Source organism: Pezoporus flaviventris, unplaced genomic scaffold, assembly GCF_033815535.1.
Source record: "Pezoporus flaviventris isolate CSIRO_AGI_PZ_B2104156 unplaced genomic scaffold, CSIRO_AGI_Pfla_v1 ptg000047l, whole genome shotgun sequence".
Classification (NCBI taxonomy): domain Eukaryota; kingdom Metazoa; phylum Chordata; class Aves; order Psittaciformes; family Psittacidae; genus Pezoporus; species Pezoporus flaviventris.
The window spans coordinates 14481816-14501977 of NW_026892595.1; the positions used below are offsets into that span (position 1 = coordinate 14481816).

At 39.6% G+C, this 20162-nt stretch overlaps 1 protein-coding gene across 1 annotated transcript; it reads right to left on the reverse strand.

Annotated features, from left to right (window-relative positions):
- Window positions 1-481: 481 nt before the first annotated feature.
- On the reverse strand, window positions 482-19811 carry STEAP4 (STEAP4 metalloreductase). Its single transcript, XM_061468418.1, has 5 exons — window positions 19684-19811; window positions 4584-5039; window positions 2690-3217; window positions 1894-2058; window positions 482-891 (listed from the first exon to the last, which is right to left on the reverse strand). Exons 2-5 carry the CDS (start codon window positions 5037-5039, stop codon window positions 622-624), a joined length of 1419 nt encoding a protein of 472 aa, XP_061324402.1. The 5' UTR covers window positions 19684-19811; the 3' UTR covers window positions 482-621.
- Window positions 19812-20162: the final 351 nt, after the last annotated feature.

Here is a 20162-nt window from a genome sequence, read left to right on the forward strand (position 1 = left end):
CCCCACACACTTTGAACATTAGAGATCCTGCACACAAATCACACAAATCTTACTTAGCTGTCGTTAAGGTATGAACATAGGTCATAGAGGGTAAACTAATGCTGGGAGGAAGAGAGCTCTTCCTCGCTCAGCATCCATCCGGCTGTTCTGTGAGTGCTAGTGTCTTCTGGGGGTGGAAGCAGGGTGCGTGTTTATGCACATGTGTGTGTGGATATGTGTAGGTGCATGTAGACCTGAGTTGCAATGGGCAGAACAGGGAAGATGCCATTAAACACCAAAGGTTGTTCCAGTTCTACTCAGCCCTCGAGGAGCTTTGGAACAGCAGGGGAGGTACAAGGAGCACCACTTATGCTCTTAGGAGTGAGGGTGAATAGACAAGGGACAGTATACTGAGCAAAAGAGAGGGCCTGCACATGTGTGAAAGCATGTTTGGGGTGCAGGAACTCGATGGCCTCATCTGATGTGTAGTTTAAGCTTGCCATTGGGTGGCTTTATTTTAAACAGGTCCTGGCCAAGTTTTTAACTTTTTCTCTCACTCTCTAGATAAAGGAGGCTCATGATTTCATTTTGATATGCCTTCATAATATTTTTTCTTCTTTTTTATAAAGTAAGTTAGTCTAATTATACAGCAGACTTGTTGATAATGTAATGTGACTGTTCTGAGTACTGGGGATTCCTCTCCCAGCCCTGTCGAATTCGCGTGAGAGGTTTGTCTAGACAAGGAAATATCAGCACAAATTTGACAACCAGCACCATGCATGGAATAATGAGGGAGAGCATATAGGCATTTGGAAGATACCATCTGTACGATGATGGGCTCAGGAACCGTTTTCCACCATAAACCAGTGTGTGTGCAGTGCACAAAATCAGTGTCAGATATCCCAGTTTGGACTAGAAGAGAACAAAGGAAAAAAGAAAGAAGTGGAGGTTAAAAAAGTGAATTAATCCAGAACAAATGCAATTTACAGGACACAGTAAGCTTTGTGAAATATGTGAGCTTTGGGACTAATTGGGGACTGCTGACATGAAACTGTTTTATATAATATAAAGACCCTTACTTTTTTTTAATAATGATTCATTCAAATGGATTTAGGTGAAACACATTTCTTTGTTTTTTTTTTTCTGCAGCAACAATCCTGATAATTTTTGCTACCTCATACATCCTGCCTGGTGGATGTCATATTTGTGAAAATACGGAGAAAACACTGCAATTCAGTGGAGAGATCCAAGCTTTTATATGCTCTAGTGCTAATCCATCCAGAAACACCATACTGTGCAAGTTTCTGGCCTTGATAAAACATTTATTGGTAGTAATTTCCCTTTCCCTTGCCTCCCTTCCCCTGCCAGCCCAGCTCCTGCAGAGGCATGGCAGCTTGCACCAAGCTTCCTCCAAACGGGGGGCTGAGATTATAGTGTTATCAAGGGCAGCCTGTTTATAGGCACATCAGTTTTTAAAGTCTGCAGAAACTGCTTGGCATTGAGAGGATCTGACTTATAAAGTAATTTTTCAGACCCATTTTATCTGAATTATCTTATGAACCAACAAAATTAAACCAATAAAAGTCACATATTTTGTGACTTAGTATAATTGTGGAATTTGATAATTCCACTATGTCAGCTTTCTGTTTGTCATTTAGGAGCTCACGTCTTCCCAATTTTCTATTGTTAATGCAGTAATCCCAGTTGTACCATAAGCAGCTGTCAGAGCAGCTGTGGTTCCTTACAGGTGAGCTGTATAGCTGTGCAGATTTTTTTCCCACTGTGTGGTGGTGGATAGCGCACACGTGGCATTTGGAGATACTAATGGAGGAAAGCGTTAGGTCTCTAGTAAACCTGCCTGTGGTCATAGTTGAATAGGGAAGAACGTGTTTTTAGAATAAGTCTTTTTCTTACCTGTACAAATCGAAATTCTCTCCAGTTGACATTGTTGCTAACTGAAGGCAAGGAAGTTATTCCCAGAAGAACAAACAAAAAAAATCCTAAAATCCCCAAAGCCACGTAGGAGTCACTAAGCCAGGCATTAGTGGTGTCGAGTGATTCTGTTTTATTGTTCAGGACCTGAAGAAAAGAAGAGCAGGTATATCTTAGTAACAGCAGTTTTAGGATCACTATGCAGAAAAAAATATCCTTTGAATTAACTAGGAAATAAATCTTATATATTAACTCCCTGAAAATCATCAGATATTTATTTTGAATGCCTTCTCAAAAAGCAAAAGGGGCATTATATTACATACCCGTTCCATGTACCTGTAATTGTGGTGTGTGTTTTATACTTCTGTAGGCCTGCTTTTGAGGACTGCTGTATAATCCTCTGTTGTTATATAAAATCAGAAAGTCAAAATATGTGACATTTTCAGAGACAAAATATGAGCCATTATTAAAGGTATATCGAGAAATGGGGAAGTGTGTTTCTTTAAATTACTCTTAATGCTTACATTTCCCCCACTTATGTTATTCATATGTAGACTGTTTAGGAGGAGGACTGAAGCCAGAAATCCCCTCAAATCCTCATAATATCAACAAACATTGGATATATCAGGGGTTAAAAGGAACACAGAAACTAGGAAAATAAACCTATTGTAAAGAATACTGGATTGTCCACATGAACTTCTGATGCTCAAGATAGAAAGATAGTATTTGTAACAAGGCTGTAAAAAAATGAAGACATAGGGTAAGGAACAAACGTTACCTGGGAGATGATTCGACTGCTCATTCTCCATCTTACAAAGTAGCGGATTGGGATAACAAGAGTGTACAAAACATGCAGGGAAGCAAATGCCAAGGCTACTAGTCCAAGTTGTTTCCTGGACAGCATCCATTTGTCCAGCCAGTCTGGGAAACGGTGGTATTTCGTACCTCTGTATAACTGAATAATTGCAGCCAGTACACCAGGAAGATAAACCAAGGCTAGAAGGATGAGTGCCAATATCGGGCAGATCCGATTTGGAATGGAAATTGCAATAAAGAATGAAAAGTCTTCATTTTCATAAACATAAGGATAAATCACATTGCGAATCAAACAGTAGAAGAAGAAGAATGCAGCTAGGCCAAAGGACAAAAGTATGGGAAACTTCCACATTGGAAAGAGCCGCAGAGGGTAATTTTCTATTTCCTGAGCAGCCAAGAGGGATCCCTGGTCTAATGGAGTGAGACCCAGTGCACGAACAATATTCATCACCATTTGCTTAGCTTCCATGTCATCTCCACAGACAAATACCTGCAGCCAAAACCAAACAGAAGCTTTATTTAGACAGACCTTAATGACATTCTCCATTGTCATCTTGCCTAGATATGGATCATGAGCACAAGCTTCTTAAGTACTTGTTTTGTTCCCTGTTGGCTCTGATTTATATAGGCAAAAAGTAGCATATAGATACTTTCTTGGCCAACAAGTCCAAAAACAAGGAATATGAAACTTTAAGATTGTTTAAAGTGGCAAAATTTTGCATCTGAAAAGGACAATGGGTAACACACTTAGTACAAGTCTTTACCTAGAAGACTTGACATACTCTTCTGAAGACCTGCAAGCAGTTTGTAAGCACAGGATTTCACAGGAGTAAATAGGAGCAAAACTTTCAATAGGAATGAATAGGAACAAAATTTTCAATTGCTGCTGCAGTGGTCCAAAAGTCCTCCAGGGAACTGGGGACAGAGAATTTTAAAACATGATTGTCTTATCAAAAAAGTAAATATTATTTCTCTTCAAGTCTAGCAAAATAGTGAACAAATAATCTTTTCTGTGTGTGTGCAAGACAGTACTCTTTTGGAACTTTAGAAAGGGGGCAGTTTCTGCTGTCACTGGTATGATGAAGTCTTGTAGACCTGAGGATTGGAAGCCCTTGGGTTTGTAATTTAGCCAAAACCATTTTTCTGACAGCAGAAAGTGGAGCTAGCAATGGTTGAGTAGCTGTCTGATTCTGTTTGCTGTAAAAGAGCACTGTTCCTCGCAGTGCCAGAAAACAGGGTAATAATAAATGGTTTGCCTTCAGGTATGCTGCTGTATTGCTTTCTATGACCAGCTCTGTGCCCGCTGGCTTGTGGTTAGGGAGCTGGTAAAAAGCACACGCTGTTGTTGTGGTAAACTTCTGTGGTGATGAATTCTCATTTAAAAAACTTTCTGAATTTATTCACCTTCCAGCTCACTTCTGTTGGTCATATACATTCTATTGCTGCATTATATCCCTTGCCTCCCTGTTTTTTCTCTCCTAGTTCTATTTTTGCTTTCATATATTCCTCCTGCCTCCTTTCTGTTTAACTTTACAATCCCGGTGAACAAATGATGTAACCCTCATTTCCTCCTGATTTGCTGTCTCTCTTTGTAGCTCTGCTTTCTTTCCTTGCTTCTCTAGTGTCTCCAAACACCTTCCTGAGTTCAGAGGCAAGCTATTGATATTCCTTGTCATGCTGTATTACAAGCGAAAAGTAAATTTAAGCTTACATTTATTTTTAAATGGTTGATTATAGTAAAAATACCATCTCAATCCTGTCTGATTTGTATATCCTATGTGTGTTTTGTCTAGCTGTGAAGAAGCTATATAATACTTAACTCTATGGCATAGGAAACCCTGGTTGCTCAGACTTACCTGCCGGCTTGCATCCAGTGTGCCTGACTGCAAGGCCCAGGCTGACACAGTGTTAAAGGCTTTCACAACCTTAGCTCCAGGCACCAGCTGAGCAAGGTACTCTGCATTGGATTCAGGATGCTCGTTTATTTTTAAGTTGTTGCTTACGTCCACCAGGACTTTTCCATGGAGGATTTCTGTTAGTGGTGTAAGGAAGTTGTAATGTTGCCTCTGGATTGCTATAATGATGATAGCAGCTTTCTGTGCTGCCTCTGCATGGCTCAACACCTCTGCACCCTTGGGAATCAGGCTGGATGTCTGTGTGCTCCGGCTTCCAAACACAACAGGATAGCCAGATTGAATCATTTTATGCCCCAGTGCTCTTCCAAAATCTCCAGTTCCAAATATGCACACTGTCTCTCTTTTGTTAGAGGTGTTAGGAGCCAAAGCCATTATGTTGGAAGAATTCTTATTCATCTGTTAAAAAAAAAAAAAAAAAAGTAATAGGAACAAATAAAGCAAAACATCAGTCTCTTGGCAATGAAAGTTTAGCATCCATTCTGGTGATACAAAATAGATACCTGAAAGTTTGTTTGCCTCTTAATATGCTTCCTGCACACTCTTTGAAACAGACAATCTCAGAAGAGTTCTGTACAGTTTTTAAAAAACAGTTCTGATTATTTACCTCTCCGTCTTTTACAGCATCTTCTTTTCCATTCAGTTTATGGATTTTAATATCGAGCTGAACTGTTGCAGTTTTCCTCTCTCAAAGGGAAAGAAAGAGGAAAAAGATACAGGAGCACAAACAGCAAGGGTTGCTCATGTTTTAGAGTGATTTCTGCTTATGCTATATAGAAGCATTGTAGAGGAGTGTGTTTCTAATTGGATTAGAATGTGGAAGGCCTTTTATAAAATACTTGAATAGGGGATATTATAAAAGTTAACTATAAACCTTTCTGTTGTCTTCAGTATTTCCTTAATATGACTAGTCAGTGCTAGTTTATTTTATTATTGTTCTTCAATTTCCTGAAGAATGTCTTCTGAAGCATTTAGTGGAATTGGAACATTTCATGTTGAACATAGATTTTTGATATTTATATATTACTCAATAAAATTCCGTTTGAGGTTTTTATCTATCCTCCTTTATCACTGTACCTGGAAGCTTCGAAGTCTTTAATGTATTATCTATGCCATAGCAGTACGTATGCTCTGTACTTGCAGAGTGAGACCCATGATACAAGTACAGAATCAAAAAGGTCTGCTCCAAAAGTCTTGCAGCAGGTCCACATGCTGTGGTCCTCACTTTACAAAAGGTGAACTCAGACTGGAAACCTTAGGCCACGAGACAAACCTCCAGCAGATCTTGAGATCCCCTTCTGTTGGCCTGGCCAGCGGTTTAGTACTGAAAGCAGCCATTCAGCAGGAGCTCTGATTCAAGACTCACTGCATCACAGGTAAGTGTCTTAATTAAAGCTGTAGGAATAAGTGATTTCTCAATTTTCGGGAAAAAAATGCATGAAATAAGTAGTTCGCTATTATTAGTTAGCTAATGGCTTTGCTACTGCTGATTATTAACACTTTGCTTGCATTATTCTGAGAAGCACCATTCAAAGTGCCATCTGAAAATACTGGGACGATGTTCTTAATTTTCTTCCATGTTTTTCTCTAGCCAGAACAGTTTTTGCTTTTTAAAAACCTGGCACAATTTTAAATTGTTTGGACAAAAACTTGCATTTGCTTGGTTACTAAAATAATCAAGCCTGAACTTTGCCTACACTACATTTCTGTGACCTAGAGTTAAGGACCATAAGTCAAGGATGCACACATCTTTTTGGCCTGTGTTGTCAGGTGTTAGCTTCACTACCAAGATAGGCAGAGAAATGCTTATCCTGAGACTCATATGTGAAGATTTTGGCTTGAACAAGCTCTGTATACAGCTAGCCTAGCCCTCAGTTGGCATCAGTGTCTGCTTAGCACTGTTCTTGCAGTGAGCTGTGGGAGCCCTGGGATTTAGACAGCTGCCAACAGAGTTTGTTTCTGATCAGTAGGCAAAGGCATCGGCTCAGGCAGAGAAGGGCATGAGGATCTGTGTGCTCATAGCCTGTGTGGCTCGAGCAGGTCCCATGGGAGGCTTTGCAGGGCAGCAGTGTGTCAACCCCAGATCTCCTGAAATGCAGGCCCAGCTACCCAGCTGGACTCTGTGTACTTTGTCAAGTAACACGCTGAGCATGAAAACAGAGCCTCAAAAGAGCACATCTGAATGTCTCCTGCATATTTGTGTGCTCTGACACATGCATACAAATGCAAAGTACTTTGACATATTTAAAAATCATTCCCTGAGGGCTTTATTAATATCCTATGAGGCTCTGATACGACTGAAGTGATTAAATTCCTTTTATGGGATAGTCTGTATTTCAAAAAGAAGAGTTGCATATGTAATATTAATGAATGGTCCAACTCAGTACCTAGTAAGACCCAACCTTCCTTTTGTAATTTTTCTTTTTAACAAAGTAGGCTCCTGTCTAAAAGGAAAAATGAAATTTATTTGTAACATGGGATTGTCCAGTTGAAAATGTCTCTGTTTGCCCTCAAAAAATCATTAAGTTATTGTTGAGTGAGCTATGCAGATCATTCTCCTCTCCAAAGTAAGACTGCAAAACCTCCAAAACTCAAAATGGATGTTGCCAGGTAATATATTTAGTAGATCAATTAATGTTATGTTTTGTTTGAGCTCATGAAAGTATTTAATATAGACATGAATCCAACAGCAAGAAATAAGTCTATAAAAGCGCTTCTGTTTCTCACTGATACTGAACATCTCATTTACTAGTGAGCACTGAAGTCATCTTGCCAGAAAAGAGAAAAAGAGGGAGATGAAAAGAAATATTAATGTAAGGAACATTCTTTTTTTTTTTCAAAATACAATTTCTTGGAGCACTAAGATGTAAAAGGACTTGTACAAGGCAGTGGATATTATTTCATAGAAAACGAAAGAGAGTTGAAACTGCCTTTAATACTGGAGGTCTAATTTAGTTGAATGCCACTTTTTAACTTTGCCTAAATGAAGCTGAATTTACCTTCTCTTTTAAAGAATTACTTCATAGGGATGCCCATGTTATGATACGATGGTACACTTCATATATTAAAGTGGTCACCAATGAATCTTTGAACAAATTAAATATATTATAAAACTGACATCAGTTCAACAGTGCATCTGCTACTTAATCACATGTAAGACAAGGCAAGTTTGCTTTTAAATCCCAGACCTTCTGGACCACATCTCCTTCCAACAAAGACAGAAATTAACTTAGTTTTCTCCACTGAATCCTTTTTTCCTTCTTCCAGCATGCCTTTGTGCCAGTTGGCTGATGTCAAACTAATGGGAGGTTGCAGGCTTTGTAGTGAACTTCTGGAGGTTACTTCAGGTAGTAGGTTATGAGCACATAGACAATGCATAGATAAATTCTGGCTTTGCTGTGTGAATTTGAAGAAAATGCAGCCTGTGATGGCAGCTGGGTGGGTATAAAGTCAGAACAAGGAAAATGGCCTTGCAGAGACCATGAGCGTGATAATGGCAATTCGAGAGCATAGCAATTTTCCATAAGACAAGGTGTTTTATCATCCTACATCCGTGTGAGAAATGGAAAGCAGAAGTACATTGCAAAGGCCACAGGGCCACCCTGGTGTCTGGGAGCTCAGCCCAAACAGCTGATGGCAGTGGGAGTCTGCTCTGTGCCTATGGGTTATGCTGAGCACTCCCAAAGCGCTAGAGGAAAACAGAAATGGCAGGAAAGAAACATGTTGTAACTATTATTTGTTCTTTTGTATATGTAGCAATACACTTTCTGAGGAAAAGCCATAGAGATTTGTTTCCATGCATTGTATTTTTGCTTATATCCAGACCCCTAACATTAGAGCACCAGTGATGCCTTTTGTCATTTGAAAGATAATCCATTTAAGCTTCTGTAATGATTAACTGTGTTTTTTCTCTTCTGCATTGTTGCTGAATTATCCTATTTTAAGGAAAATGGTGGTAATTTCTGAGTTTACTTGGTCAGTAACGATAAAAAGAGGCACTGAAAATAAAAAGCTAACTGCAAAACTGTTGGTTTTATCCACTACATAAACTGCATAGGGGAACTGAATAAAGGTACGATTCAGCAGTTACATGTAAATACTTTGGTATGTAGGAATTTGAATGAAGTCAGGCACATCATTGCATTGTATAGGGGAAAAAGGAAGAATTTCCTATCAGAAGCAATGCCACAGGTGAAGTACAGTGCCAAAAGCAGAAAGGCAGAGACGGAACTGGGACATAGGCTGTGGTGGATAATGGCATGATAAGAAAGGTATGACATGGAATGGCAGATGAGAGGTCAGTGGAATGATTCCAAAGGTAGAGATACAAGATGAAAGGAGCTGGAAAGAGCAATTTTATTATTTACATTTAAAAAAGAAGGAAACCAAATAACTCTGGTAGTGATCTCAAGAGATAATCTAGTCCATCTCCCTCCCTAAGGCAGGAAGAAATTTATTTAAATGGTGTGTGATGGACGCTTGTCTAACCTGTTTGTAAAGCCTTCCTATGTTGTGGATGCTGAAGTCTTCCTTGCTTACTGCTTTCTCAACTATATGATTAGGCAGATTTTCCTACATGTAATCTGCATTTCGTCCTCCACTGTGCTCATAGGTGTCAATTTGCTCCCCTTCTCTTTGCAGCAGCTTTTGTCAGACAGGAAAGGGATTCCTATTTCACCCTTTTCTTCTCTAAAGGAAACAACCCCAGATCTTTGCCTGCTACTCATGCTTCTGAGATTAGAGATATTTCTTATGCCTTTCTTCTGATCTTTCTAGGCTAAACTGCTCCAACTGTTAAAGTTGGGTCTAAAACTGAATACAATACTCTTGCTGAGATCTTACCAGTTAGAAAAGGATTGCTTCATTTGCCTCACAGGCAACACATCATCCTGCTGTCACATTTGCCTTATTCACAACAGCTGATTCATAGTCAGTTTGTGATGCATTAAAGCTATGAGTATTTTAACAAGTAGTGTGTAGCAACAGGAACCAAAATGTGGAGTGGAATAGCTGATGCTGAGCATATGATGTTCACTTTTCTCATGTATCCGATATTTCCACCTTGAGCTAACTTTGTTCTAGTACCACAGCCTGAATGCCCACTAGCAGCTGCAGTGCATTGGGATGCAAATAAAGCATGTCTTCTGGCACATCTTTCATGGTAAGAATCTAGTCCCATATGCTCCAAGAGGTTTGTGTGGTGTAAAGCAAAGCTTGAAAAGTAGTGATCTGCTTCTATATCTGATCAGAACTGAAATATTAGAGTAAATGCATCTTGTTACTCCCAATCTTTTAATTGGACTGCTCCCACGCACTTGCTCCTCCCTCAATTTCTCTATTTCTTTCTGACTCAGAAATGTCTCATGCACTTGTCCCTGTTGAATAGCACCATAGTTTTTCAAACTGTAGCTTCAATCTGTCAGACAATTTTGATTTCTAAGCCTGTCCTCTAATGTGCTTGCAGCCCTTTTCAACTTTGTCAGATTGTCAGCTTTCATAAGCATAGTGTCTATTCTAGCGTCTATGCCATTTAACAAAATTCTGAAACAGGATTTTTGCCAGGAGAGACCCCCTGTATATCTGCAATAAATGTAGTCTTCCATTTTGACAACGATTAACTGAAAGATTGAAAATGTTTCTTTTGCTAGTTCTGCAGAACCTTACCTTAATTTAGGCTGCATTTTCCTATTACTTTTGAAAATCTTCTCTAACATTTACCATACTACAAACTTCACTCATGTCAAATTGCATAGCATCTGTGATTCACAAGGCCTGTTATCCTGTCATAAAAGGAAATGAGGTTGGTTTGGAATGATTTGTTCTTGATTAATCCATTTGCCTATAACCCATTTCTTTCTTCTATTTGCTTCCTCTGTTTGAGAATTGTATTAAATGGATTGGGCCATAATTCTGCACCTCCTCTTTCTTTTACTTTTCAAGATAGCTGTTGTTCTTGCATTTCCAGTCTTTCAAAACTTTACCTCTTCCACACAGTTCTTAAAGATAGTTATTAATGGCTCTGGAAATGCTTCAGTTATGCCCTGAACAAAATGAAGTAAATTCCATTGCCCTTGCTGATCTCAGGTCATTTAACTCACCTGAGCATGGCCCCATCTCTTTCTTCTGTCACCTAGTGGGAATTTTCAGCTCTTTGCTACTGATGTAAACCCCTTTTGTCATGGTTGACCCTTCCAGTGAAGAAAGGGCAAAATACACATTACAGAGTTGTCTTTCTTGGGATCATTAGTCAATGGCTTTCTCTCAATTGAGTGGTGGATCAGTTCTCTCCTTGATTTTCCTTTAACAGTTTATATTTTTACAGGAATCCTCTCGTTATACTAGATGTACCTTACTAATTACATTTCTTGTTGTGCTGTGTCTTTTCAAATCTTATCAACATATTAGTACTATTCTCCCATGCTTGTCCATAGGCTTTGATTTATATATGTTGTTTGATTTTCAGTTCTTTGTTTCTGAAGAACTCACAGCTCCAGCCACATAGCTGCCTTACTGCAGTCCTCGCTCTGCATAGCACTCTTTGTGTCTCTGCTTTTAACAGTTTCTTTAAGCAGCTGCCAAATCTTCTGACCTAATTTTCTTATCAAATTGTACTTCTTATGGAATATCACCTTCCCACCTTTAGAATCTAATATACTCTGCTTATTATTCTGCTAGGTGGACAAACCAGTTTTTGAGGACTTGATCTCATCTGGTGGCCTGTGATGGCTCCCAGCTATGACAGCTTTTCCTGTCTTATTGTTTTCCAAAAATTTCTAGAGTCTATGTTCTTTTATCTTTTGATTCAGAGCAAAAGCTTAGAAGATGAAGCGGGATAGAAGGACTATGAGAAGATAAATGGTCAGATCATTGACAGGAGTTTGTTCCACAGCCACATAAAATAAAGGTTTATGAGTAAGGAGAGAGTTAATGGGCAACACAGCTCTGATCCAGGTAGGTTATGGTGTTACCTACTATAGGAACTAGTCTCAAGATTTATAACACTGATCCATATATCTTTTTTTTTTAAGATGATTGATTGTAAAAATTATAATCCCAAAGGTGATCAGTCATAAAGATTAAGGGAGAGTACCTTTAAAAAGTGAAGTATCAAAGGCCTTCTTTCAATGTAAATTAAATATTTTGACTGCTATTTCCTTGTAAGTAACAGCAGGATGTTTTGTGTGTTCACTGACTTTTGGTGTTTAACCCTGGTGGTACAGTAGTGAAAATAGGACATCTGGGATAAGTGGTTTGCGTTCAGACCATGCCCTCCTGTAGATCTCATTTTAAGCTGCTGACATGACATCTTACATCTCACCTTAACTCCACTTTTCTTTTAACACAAAGGATTTGTCTGATTCTGGTTGTTTTTTTTTCTTTTTTCCAAACCTCTCATTATCATTACAGCAAAGATTAGCATTTCTCACACAGCATCCACATATTCAAGTCCTTAAGCCTCTGTGAAAGGTCTTTTCCAGCCAAAGCTCTGTATCTCTCTGGTCAGGAAGCACCTGTAAAATGTACAGTTCCTTACGTGGGTTCAAGACCTTGTTTACATAGTTTGAACATGGGTCTGAGCACATTGCAACTCATTTCACTCATTTCACCAACACAGATTCAAAGCATGTTTTGTACCAAACACTTTGAAAACATATTCTCACCACCACAGATTGAAACTCCAACATGCTGTTGGACTTGACATGATTACACATCTTAATCCTGCTGGGCAACTGTGAGCTGATCTTGAATTGGCATTTATGGTGGAACTGGTGAAAATAAACACTTCAGAGGTGTCCTGCAGACCTTCCCCATACCGCTTTGAACAGACTAAAGAGGTTTAATCAGGTTTGCTTCCTGAATGACTCTATGTGCACCTGATCCTTCCCTACCTGAAATATCATCCTTCTCAATCATGGGTGGGCTGCCCTTGTGGTAACCATGGTGCTTTGACACCGTGCTAATGACATGTACTAATGATGGTGGCAGAAAGAACAGTGCCTACAACCAAAAGTGTCAAAGACAGTGGAAATGACCTTTCCCTTTCCTTTTCTCTTTCCCTCTCCCTCTTCCTTTTTCCCTTTCCTTTTCTCTTTGCCTTTTTTCCCTTTCCCTCTCCCTTTCCCCTTTTCCATTTTCCCTTTCCCCTTTTCCTTTTTCCTTTTCCCATCCCTTTGCCTTTCCTTTTTTACATTCTCTTTTTACATTGTTTCTTTCAAATCCCTGGATACCTGCAGATGGGCATGGTGAGCTTTAACGACATAAATAAATAAATAAATAAATAAATAAATATTTTTTGTTTGGAATTGTACTTTTTTCAATGGTGATTTTTAGTTTCTCATGCTGTCAAGTTCTCCAGAGTTAAAGAGCTTTGTTCAGGAATAGACTTAATTCTCACAATTGTCCTAGGTGTTTATTGCATGTACTAGCAAGTAGAAGTCATCCCCAGATGTTTTTATTTCTTTTTTTTGTAAATGAGAATCCTGCTTTGTCTTGTCATCTATGATCAAAAGCTGTGTATTAGAAGAAAGTGTCCTAATAAGCTAAAATTACATATAGCGCCCTATTAAATATAGCAGAAAAAGAGAATGATTAATACTTAATTTCTTGCACATATAGTACTGCAGCTTTGGAAGTATTTTTATGAAGTATTTCCCACATGCATAATGTTCAGTAATCCTGGAAGTAGCTTGGAAAATAGGTGAAATGTGATTTAAAAAGTCTCCTCAGAAAGACACATACACTACTCTGAGGCAATCTTATTTACTTAAAATTTCATTTTACTATTCCCACAGAGAAAGAATGCACTCTGTAACAAATGCTGTTTCTTATAAACTGACACTTTTAGAACCAAATCTGCCCTAAATTATAAACTGCATTTTCCGTTGCTTGATACACCTAAAACTGAAAGGCATGTAGCTAAACTACTCTCCCACGATTAATCCAGTACTTAAAAACATAAAGGAAATAGCAGAATAGCTCCTAACAAGTGTATTGCAACAAATTATTCATGAATTTTCTTTCAAGCAAATGAATATCTGCTGTTCTTCTCAGCAGAAAATCCTGGGCTCTGAGTTTTGACAAAGCTGATAAAAAATAATTGTTTGAGACAATAAATCCTCCTACAGAGGACATTGCATTTCCCACATCTTCACTTTTTATCAGGAGAACACTAAAGCTGCCTGGAGGCTCTTCAAACAGATGAAGTATAGGGCTAAATAGATGTGCTTAATGTTGTCTAAATCATAGAAAAGTACTGAGAGGGCTGGAAACCTCACCACCTCCAGCTGCTCCCATAAACACATAAGACCCAGCTATAACTTGAGTAATTTCCACAGTCTTCTCAGGGCTGTTGTACTGCTCTGAGGTAGTAGGTATTAAGTTTTAACCCAGCCTGGTCAACTGCAAGGAAAATGAAAATATGTCATAAAACTCTTGAAGGTGAGCAAGGGTGAGAAGGAGCGACAGACCTGCCTACAGCACAGGGGCACTGGACTGGCCCCAGGAGAGCCAGGAGATGTCCCGGGACCTTGAAAAACATGTTTTCAGATCCCCCATGTGGAGAAGCACCTCCTGGATTCCTGCTGATTCTCCCTCACTGTGAAGCTATTTTTTTGAGCATCTTTTATCTGCCATTTAGAGACATTAACAAATAGCTCTGTCTCACAGAAAAATAACACTAGAAATGATGAAAGCCTGGCTTCGTATGGGTTTGTGTTTCTTGGCTGATTACAAGTGCTGATTGAAGCTTCTTTCCAATCACAGTAGACAACTTCTATAACATTTCTTCTCATGGATTTTTATGTCTTTTAAATATATATAGTCACAGTATAATCCTTCATTTTTCAGGACTCTTCTGTGGGGTCGTCAGCTGCATTTTTTCATGCAAAAGAAGGAAAATGGAGCCCTCTCTCTTCCTACTAAATTTGTTTGAGATCATCACTAAAAAAATGATTAAGGAACATATATAAACATACATGCACTCATGTACCTCCACATGATCAGAGGAGTCTCACTTCCTACAGAAATCAGGCTAAGGTAATGGACACCCTAAAAAGTTCGTGATGTACACACACACACATGCCTATCTACCACCAAAACAGAAGCAAACAAGTGAGAAATGGCTCTTCAGTTGTAACCCTGTATCATTGTGTCTATTGAAGGGCACAGAGGATGAGGTAGGGCATGCTATTTGGGATGCCTTTACTGAGAGCCCACCAGTAGGATATATGGAGACTGGAATTAGCTGGCATTACACTAGCAAAAAACCAAAATCAGCCCTTCAGAGTACTAAGAAATGTGAGAGTTCAAAGCCACATATTTATTATGAGCTCTAGGAGTCTGTTTTCCCATTTACACTAATGGAATTGTTGATTCTCAGTTAGCTTGCTTTTGGACTAGGCTGGCACAAATGGGAAGAAAATGAAGCCCAGTTGCTTCTTAACACCTGTGATAAAATCAAAGGTGATGTGTCTGCTGCAGTGCAGTGACAATATTCTTGGCTGTGTTAAGCTCTTAGAAATCTGAAAAGTGAGAGGGAAAGTATGATGAGAGATTTAAGAAAAACAAGCATGAATATGAAGGTTTCTTGCCAGAACAAATATATGTGGATTTGCAACATGTCTGGAATGGGGCCAAGCAGATTTTACAGATTTTACTCTGTGTTCTTGGTTACACAAGCCTAAACACAAAAATGTGTTTAAAGATGTGATTTAACAGTGGATAACTTTATCAGCTCCCTTATTCACTTAATGTAAGGTACATTAAATGTCTACTTGCTTCTTTTGGTTTCCTTTCTTTCTTTTGGTTTCCTTTCTTTCTTTTACACAGACTTGAACATTTTCCTCTCCTACTTGACTGCATTTGAGTGGCACCTGCAGAGACATGCCTGCCTTCAGGACAAAATGAATGCTGATAATTTAATAAATAAAGAAATCATGCTCCTCACAAAAAAAAAAAAAGAAAAAAAGAAAAAGAGACAATTTTAAATGCTGTTGCATTTTTCAGCAAGAAAGAATTGTTATCAGGCAATTTAAAAAAAATAGTTTTTTCTCAAGATGGAAGAAATTCTCCTTATTACTGAGCCAGTAATTTCAGGGTAGCATCCTATACTGAGAAATGGAAAAACCTAGTTTTTTTTTCTTGACAGAGCTCCTTTTTGGTTCATCTCAGATTTTTCAGATGCCCGAACTGAGCATTGTAATGGTAATCCCTAGCCTGGCAAGCAAGATGAGTGTGCCCAGCAGTGGGTTACTGCCTCGGCTCCTAGCCCAGGCGCTGGTACAAAGGAAACCTCTCTGCCAGAGTACTGCCTGTGAGCTACAGCTCTTGGAGCACAGCACTGCCACCAAATTGCTCACAGTGCAGCACGGGGCAGCCAGCATTATCCTGTACTATGGTCCACCATGCAGAGGCATAGGAAACTTTACACAAGACCTCTTACAAATCTCTGCTGCCTGAGCCCTCTTATGCAGAGCCTGCCACCTTCAGAGAGGTCACCCTGGTTTCTGCCTTCTGCTTTCCCCTGGGTCTTAGGCAAGGCCTGTGAGTATCTCTTGTTCCTGCCCCTGTGAAATATGGGGGGTCAAGACATGAGTTACACTTTTTGTTCTGCATGTCAAGACCATGCAATAGGCAAGAAAGGGGTATGACAGGCCCTATCTATGCAATTGGAAAGAAGGAAATGGTATCTGGGACGTGATATGGAACAGAGACAAATCAAAAGCTTTTGTGTTCTTACTAAACTTAGCTGAAGAGGAAAGAAGAGAATGCCAGGAGGTACAAAACAAAGTGTCATGCTGCTTTTGTAATTGCCTAATTGGACAAAATAATTGTCTCCTGCAGGGTGACCCTCTCTTGCGGCTCCAGCAAGGAAACGCAATACAAAATGAGGAACTGGATTTTCTGAATAAACCTATTGTCTTTATTGCGTTACCATTTTATGCTATTGCGATTATTGCATAATTACCCACTTGTTGTGAATACTCATATCTTTTTACATATTTCTTGATCTCACAGTCCTTATAGCATAGGACCACCCAGAGAAATCCTTTGTCAAAATTCCTGTGCTCTAACGATGCCAGAAAGTGTTTTGTTCTTTGGCAATTAACTTCACTAAATTTCAGAGCACTTAAGGCCTATTTATCTAGAGGCCTACAGAAACTTGCTCACATAGTTGGTATCACTAATGGATTGATGACAGGCAGCAGTAAAACCCTTTGATCCCAGTCCTCAGGTCCTGTAACTTGTCTGAGGTGGATGGCTGAGCTGCTTCCTCCATTGATCAAGCAGGTATTATTATAATTAAGCACCTTTGAAGTGCCAAGTTATATGAAGCTCTGGTGCTGTTCAGGTTGTAGAAGTCAAATGAAATTTATTAATATTCTCATTTTTATGGAATATCATGCTGGCTATGGAAATGGTTTTTCTACACATTCAGATTTGTCCTGCTGAGGCTGCTCTGCTTGGGAAAAGCACATGGAGGGAAATCATGCAGAGCTGAGAACCTGTCCTCACTCCTGATTTAATCTTAACCTCATGTTTTCTTAAGCAAGTCATGGGATCTGCATCTCCCAGTGGAGCTTTAGACCCAGCCTTGTTGCTGAACCAGGGTGATCTGTGGCACTTTGCCAGTGTGACACGCAATGCAGCTCAGCCAAGCATGAGAAGAACAGTCCTGAGCCATGTAGCCTGAAACTGTGCCTGAAACTGTGCCTCCACCACCAAAGTCAGAGCATTCCTCCAGTAATACCCCCAGGAAAGGGTCACCTCAACAGTTTAGTAAAGAAAATCACTTTTGCCATTGTGCCTCAGGGTTGTATTCACTATTCACTATGAGGCTGGGAGGCAGCTTTGTCAACCTCTAGTTAATGCTTTTGCTGGCAGCTATTCCCTCTCCTCGTCTGTTTCCAAGAATCATGGATATAACCAGCACTCACCCAGGCTGCCACCCACTGCCTGCCACAGCCCCGCTGGAGCACCCTGCCCAAACTGCAGCAGCAGACACGAGAGAGCCTAGTCATCAGCAGCCCAGAAAATGCTTCATGGGGACATTTGAGAGCACACTCATTTCTCACAGCCCTGTCCACAACATCAAGTAAGTGAATTTACTATTTCATTGGCTGTGCTCTCACTAAGGGGAATACACGTTGGAGAAATTTTGGAAATGAAGAAAACATGTGGGTCTAAACAATGATGTCAAAAGAGGAAAAAACACACCAATTTTTATTCTAGAGCATGCAGGGACAAAACCTCACACATGTGAACTGCAATAAGCTTCTTTAAAGGTGATATTCAAATAACTGTCCCTACTTTTTCTTCCCTAGAAACACCTTTCAAAAGCTAAAGTCAATATATATTAAAATCTAAATAGAATAAAAAGGAGGTAAAAATGCCAACATCTATAAAATGTCCACAGAAGATATTTAAAAAGTTTCAGTTCCACTCTGCTAGCACTAAGAATGGGAGAAATGGTGGGCTCAAATCTTGAAGTTACCAGATAAACAGGTTGTAATAAAACTAGATAGAAAGCAGTGAGGGAGGTCTTAAAATATGCAGTTTTTAACTGCTCTCCTTGAAAATCTCAGTTGCTGTCTGTGCTTTTGGAGGACTGGGTTTGTGGGGAGGAAAAGGTGGTGCTGAGCACCCTGTGCCCGTGATAGGCACATCGCTGGGGTTTTTGCTTTGGATGAGCTCTGGTCTGGTCCTGTGAGCTTAACTGCTGTTAGCAGTGGATTGTATTGTTTCACCCAAGAGCAGCCAAGACTGCATGTCACCTGCCTGCTCTGCGATGTGAAACATGGCACTGTACATGATGGGAGACAGCTGAGTCAGCTGCCAAGTGAGCTCCTGCTCTGAAATAAAGCACTAAGGTAGGCAATGCACTTTGTTAGTTGTTTGTCACCGCAAAGTAAACCCTTTATCTGGCTATCATTTCTGCCTGTAACTAAGAGAAGTAATTAAAAAAAGTGCCATCTGCCCAAACTGTACAAATATGAAAAGTACTTAATATGTTTGTATGAGAAAATTCTAATACGGACAAAGAAAGTACAGGGATGCTTGATTTCTCAATGACTATTGGAATATTTTGGTATGTAGTTACAAAACTACTTCATGCTACTCTAAGTCATTGCTAAGAAAAAATTTAGGAGCTTCAGGAAGGCCACATCTAAAAAATAATTTCCAGTAATTGCATCATTTTATAAAGTCTCAACCGTGTTGGAAAAATTGGCTTATAGTCTGAATGACAGTTTGTGTGGCAGATTTAGAGGGGATACGAAATTTTCCCATATCAAAGCTGAAAAAGAGGTCTGACAGCTGCAGATTCTCTCAGAATTAATAATGTGGAGCTGTTATAAGACAATATTTAAGAAAAATTAATTCCTTTTTGCAACATTGAAGCCACTTTCTTATAAAATATTAAAAAGGATTAAAATTTGTCTGCTGCCTGAACAGGAAAAAAAATGTTTTATCATAGAATCATAAAAGAATCATTAATTCCAACTGTTATTAGTTCTAGCTTATGATTTAGGGTAAATCAAGCACCCTCAGAGTATCTGCACTTGCTACTAAAATTCAAGACAGAATCTTGGCTCTGGCTTAGGAAAGAATATCTGCTTTCTAGCTTCATCATTTAAAATCCACTGACCAATCCTTACTTGCAGAAGCTTTCTCCACTTCTTTAACTATTGCAAGCACCTCTAGAAGATTAAATAAACTTGTTATCTGCTATGTAAGCTCTCTGAATACCAATTGACTTATCTGAAGTTCTGATTTGTCCTAACTTTACAGATACAAATTTTTCCCTATGTCAGCTTTTAATGACTGATATGTTGTATAATGTCAACACAAAACCAGGAGACATGGCCTGGTTTTGTATTTTTCTGTCTAGCAGGGAGAAAGGCTGACATAAAATTTTAGCAGGAGACTTAAAAATTTAATTTCAAGCCCAGCTAAACTCCCCCTGGCTTGACAGTTTAGCCATTCTGCTCCCCATTCCCACCTGCAGAGGAGAGACAAACTTGTGTCTCATCTATGTGAAACTCACCTGTGCACTTAACCTGCTGCAGCCCCCTAGGCAAGGCAGTGCTTTCACAGCTGGTGAGATGCTGCTTGTGCTGGAGCAAGAGACCTCAGGAGCTGCAGACAGGTCCTATCACTGGGAGCAGAGTGCAGAAACCCCAGCAGCCTGGCCAGCATTTATGTAGTGGAAGCCAGGGCGAGTGCACAGGGGAGGGTGAAATGAGGGGATGTTGCAAGCTTTGTCTGGCTGTGTGGGTTGAAAGAACTTCCCGTCAGTCTCAGGGAAAGTCCCAGCCCTTGTATTTACAGCCGAAGTGAAGCTGTGGTTGCTTTTGTCATGCTGGCACTGACTTGCCCCTTGGCTATCGGCCAGAACTAAGGTTTGGCTGCCTTCGCCCACTCTTGGAAGACTAACCTGAGAATCCCAGAAGCCAAAAATGTTGTAGCAACTATTTGCCTGGAAGGGGAGTTGCTTTTTTTTTTTTTTTGTGCTGGGGCTCTCCT

Excerpts from the sequence above, each read along its gene's own strand:
- STEAP4 (XM_061468418.1), bottom strand. The coding sequence starts at position 5,039 with ATGAATAAGAATTCTTCCAACATAATGGCTTTGGCTCCTAACACCTCT. Across the intron at positions 2,059-2,689 it reads GCAGTCGAATCATCTCCCAG|GTCCTGAACAATAAAACAGA; the intron begins GTAACGTTTGTT and ends TCTTTTCTTCAG. Across the intron at positions 892-1,893 it reads GAGAATTTCGATTTGTACAG|TCCAAACTGGGATATCTGAC; the intron begins GTAAGAAAAAGA and ends GTTCTCTTCTAG.